Source organism: Limanda limanda, chromosome 17, assembly GCF_963576545.1.
Source record: "Limanda limanda chromosome 17, fLimLim1.1, whole genome shotgun sequence".
NCBI classification, from domain to species: domain Eukaryota; kingdom Metazoa; phylum Chordata; class Actinopteri; order Pleuronectiformes; family Pleuronectidae; genus Limanda; species Limanda limanda.
The window spans coordinates 18,699,484-18,707,983 of NC_083652.1; the positions used below are offsets into that span (position 1 = coordinate 18,699,484).

The 8,500-nt window shown below is 42.9% G+C and overlaps 1 protein-coding gene across 1 annotated transcript; it reads left to right on the top strand.

Annotated features, from left to right (window-relative positions):
* Positions 1 to 2,152: 2,152 nt before the first annotated feature.
* Positions 2,153 to 8,433, top strand: slc5a11 (solute carrier family 5 member 11). The gene is made up of 15 exons (XM_061090666.1): positions 2,153 to 2,248; positions 2,831 to 2,902; positions 3,091 to 3,195; positions 3,306 to 3,365; positions 3,460 to 3,564; positions 3,707 to 3,812; positions 3,900 to 3,980; positions 4,055 to 4,260; positions 4,752 to 4,887; positions 5,547 to 5,654; positions 5,749 to 5,899; positions 6,417 to 6,585; positions 7,260 to 7,475; positions 7,935 to 8,109; positions 8,213 to 8,433. The coding sequence occupies exons 2-15, from the start codon at positions 2,834 to 2,836 to the stop codon at positions 8,431 to 8,433; spliced, it is 1,908 nt and encodes a 635-aa protein (XP_060946649.1). The 5' UTR covers positions 2,153 to 2,248; positions 2,831 to 2,833.
* The last annotated feature ends 67 nt before the right edge of the window (positions 8,434 to 8,500 follow it).

Here is an 8,500-nt window from a genome sequence, read left to right on the forward strand (position 1 = left end):
CCGATAGCTCATCCTAAGTTTTCTTTCTCTAAGCCAGAGTTATCAACGGTGTCAAACTTTATGATAGATCCTTGAATAAGATGATGATTTATGAAAATTAAATTGTATCCTGAAATAGATGTTTACTTAAAATATACCCACGTACAGCCCTTGGCTTGGAAGAAACCACAAATGCAGTTTCCCTATTAGTGAACTGTGTTTTGTACGAAGCCCACCACCCTGAATGTAACATAGGTTCTTTACTGATTAACCATAGATTATTTTCTCGAGTAAATAATCAATTACATCCCAATGATAGATTGTTTAATGTGCTGTATCATGTTTATACCTCCACTTATAAGGATTTTCTTACTGCATCAGGTGTAGCTTTAATAACTTTCTATTCCCAAATGGTTTTTGCTCTGGTATGATACAGCGAATGCTACAAACGTGTACATATGAGACAGTGGGATGTTGGCACTTACTACTTGAGACAATTTCAACTGTCGTAAGGATCCTTTTTATTTATTTTTATTCAGTAGGACAAGAAGAAGGGGGATCATGTGGCGCCCACAGTGGGCAGTGTGCAATATGTTTTTTGCTGTTCTACTCCTTTGACTGTAACAGTTATACCTTGTACTTGCACTGTACAGAATGAGAGTGAATGTAATGAGAACGTACGCTACGGTATATGACGCACTTTTGTGTATCAACCAAAATGTCTATGTCATTGTGTTAAGCTGTACAGACTGAGCAGAGCGATAAGTTTAGTGTAAGAGATGCAGCATTTTGGATAGTTCTCAACTAGTGATGCAGTGTCACATCTCAGAATATACACCAGTGCTTGGTAAAAGTCTATAGGGGATGTTTCAATTGTTAAGGTTAATCTGTGCAGCTAGTGAAAGCTTTCTTTTCTTATCTAAGTTGTCTTTACAGAACGTCTAAGGCTTATAAAGTGTTATAAAAGTCTATAAAGTCTGTATTTTTTTTTATTCTGTCATAACAATGCTGACAAATATAAAGTCATATTATATCCATCTCTGTGTCTGTGTGAGATAAATGCTCTTTGATATGTTATACCAAATGTTTTACAGAGAAATTATACTGTACGCGGACGCTGGCCTTGCACTTACCCAGCTCGACATTAATTCAGAGCTCACTAAGCTCTGCCTTCGATAGCAGGGGGCGTGCTGTGTGGTTCTCTGTGAAGAGTAATAAATCCCTTACTTTTTAACTAAACCTTGTGGTTCGAGAGGGGAAAGTGGAGTTTGATCCTTCAGCAAGTGGAGGAAGCTTCAACAAACAAGCGTGAGATTCCTGGGTTCCTCCTCAGATAATTTGTGACGTGCTCTGTTGTTTGGGGGGGGAAAGAACTAACTGGGCTCAGGACAATCCAGCTGGAATGATAACAGTGTGTGGACACCTGCTGAAAGGTGAGTTTAATCTTTAATCTAACTATCGATTGATATGTCATTTTACAAACGTTACTCAGAGAAGTTAATTTTTAATGCAGCTGTCTTGTGTGTTTTTTACTTCCTGTGATTGTCCCTCATGTTCACACCGGTCATTTAAAGATCCCCTTTGTAGCAGGCTTACAAGTAATGGGGGACAAAATCTGCTTGCTTATTTTAAATCGATATCTTATCAAAAAGGGGATATAAGAGATATCACTCCATGTGTTAATCTACCAGAAAGCCTTTCTTGATTTTATCTGGACTGTCTATCTATTTTAGTTCTATCGTTTGATTTGATTTGTTGTCTTGCTTATTGTGTAACTGTGTTTTGAAAACTTCCACTTCAAGAAAGTTTAATATATTATACTATTAAAAATCAACAGTCCTAGCAAAGCATAAAACAAATTACAAAGTTTATCAGAAGTTATGTTCACAACTTAAAATATTAAAAAGTAAAAGTTTAATGTTAGCATATGAAAGAAATACATTTACCTCAAACAACAACATGTACGTGTTAGTATCAAGAGTCCAAGGTGTGATTGTGCGTTTTAATGGGGCAGTAATTACCTACAACAGTTTATCATGTTTCTGATCAAAGATAATAAACATTACACTATATAATCTGTTGACGTCTTGGTCTCCAGATGACTTTTGACTTTGAGGGGGGGCACCGAGCGACCAGCATGACCAGCATGACCAGCATGAGCCCATCGCCCTCTCCATCGCCCTCTCCTGGGCCCGGAACATCTCTGACTACTGTGGATATAGTGGTGCTGGTGATCTACTTCTTGCTGGTGCTGGCAGTGGGATTCTGGGTAAGTGCAGTGGTAAATATGTGGTTCACTGCTCCAACACTGATACTAAGCATCAGCTGTTTCCTGTCAGACTAACCAAAAACAGAAATGAATGTTTTACTTTTATTTAGCTCTGGTTTCAGAATTTGTTCTTGTGCATCTTTGCTTGAAAGCAAATGTCCCTGGAGTCCCTCGATAAGAACAGAACTGTCCTGTATGTTTTCATCTTTAGCACAAGTTAGGTTTCACTTTTCCATCTCATCTACTTCTCATGGTCATGGCTGAGATCCTGCACTTTCTCACTAAAGTCACGGGCTGGACTTCAGTGAGTAGTGGGCTTTGTGACCGAAGCAGCGACCCATAGACCACTGCGTTCATTTCACTGGTTTTCCTCCAATAACCTCTTCTGCTGTCTGGTTTTTAAGCAGCACCTCAAATGTTGTGGATCACAGGTGACAGAGATTATTTTATAGAGACCAAACTGAGAACATCCTTCCATTTAGTTTGGGATCCTGTTGCTTCCCAGGCTGTGTGAATGATATTCCTTCTGCACGTGTACAGTATCTCTAAGAGGTGTTTTTTTATTTTTTATTTTTCTACCAGTCCATGTGGAAGACGAAGCGCAGCACGGTGGACGGATACTTCCTGGCTGGGAAGAGCATGACCTGGTGGCCGGTGAGTCAAACACTAGAGAAACGTCCACAGAGCACAACAGAAACTCAAAAGAATTGAAGTGAAGCATGTTTTTATCACTGGATCCTCCATCTCTAATGTTTCAGACTTACGTAGACAGAGGCCAAATGTTGTGTAGTAGTAATTGCAGCACAGGGTTGATCTTCACTCTGACTCCTGTGTGTTCTCAGGTGGGGGCCTCCCTGTTTGCCAGCAACATTGGCAGTGGACATTTCATTGGCCTGGCCGGGTCCGGGGCCGCAGCAGGGATTGGAGCAATTGCTTATGAATGGAATGTAAGAGGCTGCACATTATCTCCTGAGATACAGCATGCTCATGTGAAACCAAGTTTATCACATCAATTTTGTTAGGTGGGTTAAAATGTGATATATCCGTTGATCCCCAGGGTATGCTGATGGTGCTGCTGCTGGGGTGGCTCTTCCTGCCCATTTATATCGCTTCTGGGGTGAGGTGTCTACACAGAAAGTTAAATATCCCACATGTCATACGTGCACATGCGTGATTTTGTCCGATTATATCGTCTTGTTTTTCTTTTCTAGGTCACAACAATGCCAGAATACCTGCAGAGGCGCTTTGGTGGTCGAAGAACGCAGTTATTTATAGCTGTCCTGTCCTTGTTTATTTACATTTTCACAAAGATATCGGTACGGGACAAATTCACAATAATGCTATTTTGCTTTCTGTGCTGTTGTGTGCATGTTTTTCAAGCGTCTCTGTGGCGTGTAAAGAACTTATCCTGTGTGTTGTGTTGTGTGTGTGTGTGTGTGTGTGTGTGTTTCTCTCCAGGTGGACATGTATGCGGGTGCATTGTTTATACAGCTTGCTTTACAGTGGAATATCTACGTAGCTATAGTGCTGCTGCTGTCAATCACGGGTCTCTACACTGTAGCAGGTGACGATTCTACTTCCTTTGCCATTTTAAAACACATAAGAGTACTTGTTATATCGCTTTCTGCATGTGTTGTGTGTTGTGTCCCAGGTGGTCTGGCTGCAGTCATCTACACAGACGCTGCTCAAACTGCTATCATGCTGGCAGGAGCTCTCACCCTCATGGGCTTCAGTAAGTCACGCTCAACACCAGCAGCTTACCGGCAGCACTTTACCTCCCTTTATAAATGTTGTCCCCTTTTTGAGGTTTTGCCGAGGTCGGGGGCTGGAATGCTCTGATGGAGGGGTACGCCCACGCCATCCCGTCCATCCGCGTGCCGAACTCGACCTGCGGTATCCCCCGAGAGGACGCGTTCCACATCTTCAGAGACCCGGTGTACTCTGACCTGCCTTGGCCTGGGGTCATCATCGGCATGTCCGTCCCCTCCATGTGGTACTGGTGTTCGGATCAGGTAATAATCACACAGAAAATTTGAAAATACTATACATGAGGTAAAGATTGTCCGATTATTATACAAAAGAGTAAAATCAGATGTCACGAATCAGGATATTTCAAGAAACCTTTTCAGGGATTTCACACTAGATGATATGCTGGGAATAACTTAGTTGCCCAAATTGTGGTCTTACATCTAGAAGCTGAAAATGTTTCATTTAATGTATGTTTTTTTAACAAATTCTCAGAAGTTAAGTAGTGAAAATGTATTTTTCTCAACAGCCCGACATTTTTAACATCAGACAGTTTAAATATTCCATTTACACAATATCAGTGTTCAACTTGGCAAACCAGCTAAACCTGACACAACAGAGTTAATCAGTATCTCATTTCTGCACATTAGACCAATAAGCTGTGTCCACTGTGATCTAAACTCTATTTCCCACTGATAAGTTACTTGTAACCAGCAGTCTCTGGTCTCTGACTGAGGGTGGTTGTGTTTCTCTGCAGGTGATTGTGCAACGCTCCCTCGCTGCCAAGAACCTGACACATGCAAAAGGAGGCTCGCTACTTGCTGCTTATCTCAAGATTGTGCCTTTCTTTGCCATTATGCTGCCTGGCATGATCAGCAGGATCCTCTACACAGGTATGATATGCATGTATTTATCAATGAGTGTGTGTTTATACTTAAATGACTTAATTAACCCCGTAAAAGGACTGGATTTAGAAGTTGATCTTCAGTTGATAACTCATGGTTGCATAATGCTGATAGTTTAAAGTCCCCTCAGGTGAAAATCGAGTTTTAAATCATCTCAACATCCCTCTGACTGGTGCCTGGTGATGATAAAATACATATTTGGGGTTAAATTAATCACCTTTATGAAGTATTTCCACCTTAACCCTGCAGTAAACAAATTCCTGTCTGGAAAAAAAAAATGATTTAGTCAGCCAGGGTTTGTGATGTCACAAAAACCATTAAACCAATCCTGTCAACTTGTGGGTGGGGCAGAGGAGCTGGAAAAGGCTCCACAGCAGGGGTGGAGCCAAATTAACATATTCATAGATCCCAGTCACTCAATGAGGAGGGAAGGTGTCAGTTTAAGGCCTTGAGGGGAAGTTTTTCATATCAAAGTTTTTCAATATGTAATGTGGAGGAAAAAAGGAAGAGTTTGCCAGGGATGTGATGAAGCAGGTCCAGTGGGAATTTAAGAGATGAGAGTGATGCTGGTAAATCAGGGTCAAACATTGTGGATATGTGAGTTTCAGTTGTTGTGTTTCAGTTGTTGTGTGTGCGTTATTGTGCAGATGATGTGGCCTGTGCAGATCCTAAGCTATGCAAACAGATCTGCGGCAATGAAGTGGGTTGTACAGATACCGCCTACGCCAGACTGGTCATGGAACTGCTGCCGACAGGTGAGACATCTGTCCCGTCCCCCCCGTCCCTTCCCCCCCACTTCCAGCCTTCTGCTCTTTTATTTACCCTGATCCGTGTGTTTTTTGTGCCCAGGATTGAGGGGTCTGATGATGGCGGTGATGGTCGCCGCCCTCATGTCCTCTCTGACCTCCGTCTTCAACAGCGCCAGCACCATTTTCACCATGGACCTGTGGAAGAGTTTCAGATCCCGTGCCACCGAGTGGGAGCTCATGATTGTGGGCAGGTATGTGAGCACATCTGAAAAAGCAGACGTAACCGGAAATATAGTTCTTGTTGCACCACTATGTCCTGTATTGAAGCACTGGTTTGTGTGAGCAACAAAATAATGGATCATGATGAAAAAAATCAGGCATGTTGGTGCAGAGCAAAGAGTAAAAGGAATCCAGACTCTGCAGTGACCCAGCTTTCTTTTTCCACTGGGCCTTATATTAAAGTTTAAAGGCTTATATACTTATACTTAGGAATATTTCCTGTCCACTTTTACCATCTACATTTAAAAAGTAACCATGTGTGGCATTACTGTGCACTTTGGGTCATGCTCACCCTGACCCCCTCCTCATATTTCTAAGTAATGACTTAAACAGATTTTTCCTCCACACAGACACACACACACACACACACACACTCATTACTCCATGTAACTGCTGTGCTGTGGTCATATTACATCGCGCCCTTACAGAACTGAACTGCTCCATTTGTCATTCAAAACACGGATCTTGTGTTCAATGTGCACGCTGCAGGGTGTTTGTTCTCCTGCTGGCGGTTGTGTCCGTGCTGTGGATCCCTGTTGTCCAGGCCAGTCAGGGGGGGCAGCTCTTTATCTACATCCAGTCCATCAGCACCTACCTCCAGCCCCCAGTGTCCATCATCTTCCTCTTGGGCTGCTTCTGGAAGAGGACTAATGAGAAGGTGAGGATGTGTGTCATTGCAGGGGTCTGCAAAAAACATATTGCACAATTCAATTCTAATATTTATATTTCTGGGGGGAAAAAGAGAAAAGTAAATCACTCCAAACAAAGGACCCTATATTGCACTGCAGTCCCAAACTAGGGGTTGTGACCCCTCGGGGGATGGGAATCAAATACGATTTCAAAGTAATGAGAAATAGCCTATTTTAGCCATCATTGTTACAAAAGGGGAAAGATAGTTAAATACAAGTGGTGAATTCTTGCAAACTATCTCAAATCCTTTGTTCCCTTGAACAAATTCTGGGGGGGGGGGGGGTCACAAGTCTCTGGAACCTTTATTTTGGGAGTCAGATGCTGAAACCCTGGAATATTCGTATTTTTAAATGTGATTTAAAATAATAGCTTCATGTCTTTGTGGCTGTAGATATACTTTTCTTTTTGATTTCTCAGGAGTGTGAACTCCCAAAAAATATAGATATGCTTTACCAATACAGTAAATGACTCATTAACACACTTCCTCTCCTGTTGTACTGTAGCTTGACAGCAACATGACTGCACAGAGTCCAGCTCACAATGTGAACCTCGTCTTATATTCCATTACAGATAGAACAAAGGTCACCTTCTATTTCCTTTGACTCTCCTCTCCCGCCCCCTCTCTCTCTCTCTCTCTCTCAGGGGGCCTTTTGGGGCCTGTCTATCGGCCTGTTGGTGGGCTGCATCCGCATGTTGCTGGACTTCATTTATCCGGCGCCCCTGTGCTACGAGCAGGACGACAGGCCCGCGGTGTTGAAATACGTCCACTACCTCTACTTCTCCATGATGCTGTCCCTCATCACGCTGGTTGTGGTGGTCGTGGTCAGCCTGGCCACGGAGGCGCCCAAACCGGAGCAGGTGAAGTCACAGAGTCGGATCTGTTGTGTTTTCTCTCAGTTTAATTTGCACTAATATTAGAGGGTAAAGCAAGACTTCTTCTCTGGTCACAAATTCAAATGTAGAAATGAAAGTTTGCTTGTGAAGTTTTTATTGCAGGCAAGCAAACATGTTTAAATCAATCTTACAATAACCGTTCATACGTATATACATACAGCAGATTTCCTGCCTAAGAATAATGTTTGCAGTCTAATTCTCTGACACTGGAGCATACAAACAATACAGGGATCTGCAGCAATGCAGCACCAGAAGGTGTCATGAACACCTCAGAAAACGTTTAAGACAAAGGGATATTTGTATACATACAGTTTAAAGATTTGAAACTCTGGCCTGATTTATTCACTATTTGGCTTCTTGATTAAAACGACTTCTGCTTATTTATTGCTAAAATGAACATCTAACATAACATATGTCTTACAGATCAGTCGTCTTACCTGGTACACAAGGTTCGACCCTGTGGAGCCCAAAGTGAATGAGTCCCCAGTGGAGCGGAGCGGTAAGACCAGTGAGATCACGGGTCAGACAGATGAGAAGGGAGTCGTGGGAAAAGAGCAGGAGGACATCAGCGATACTAAAACATGTCATCACAGGAAAGGTGGGTCTGTCCTGTTTGTCATGACTCTTTTCCATTCCACTATGTGTCCCTTATTCTGCTGAACACACCCAGTGAACAATGCAAAAACGTTTCCTCTGCCCAGACTCCTCATCCTCTGTGTCCAGCATCCAAAGCCAGTCCAGGCTGATGTCTGCCGTCTACTGGGTGTGCGGGATGGAAAGACAGAAGGAGGGGGAGAGTCCTCCTGCACCTGAACCGATCATCGGCTCTCTGGAAGAAAAGCCACGTCTGCGCCACATTATCAACGCCAACCTCATCATTTGCCTCTCTGTCACTGTTTTCATCATTGGCTTCTGGGCCTGATGGGAAGGTATTGACACTCCTCATGGACACGTGGTGTGTGGCTTGGGTCAAATGTTGTGTACAGATT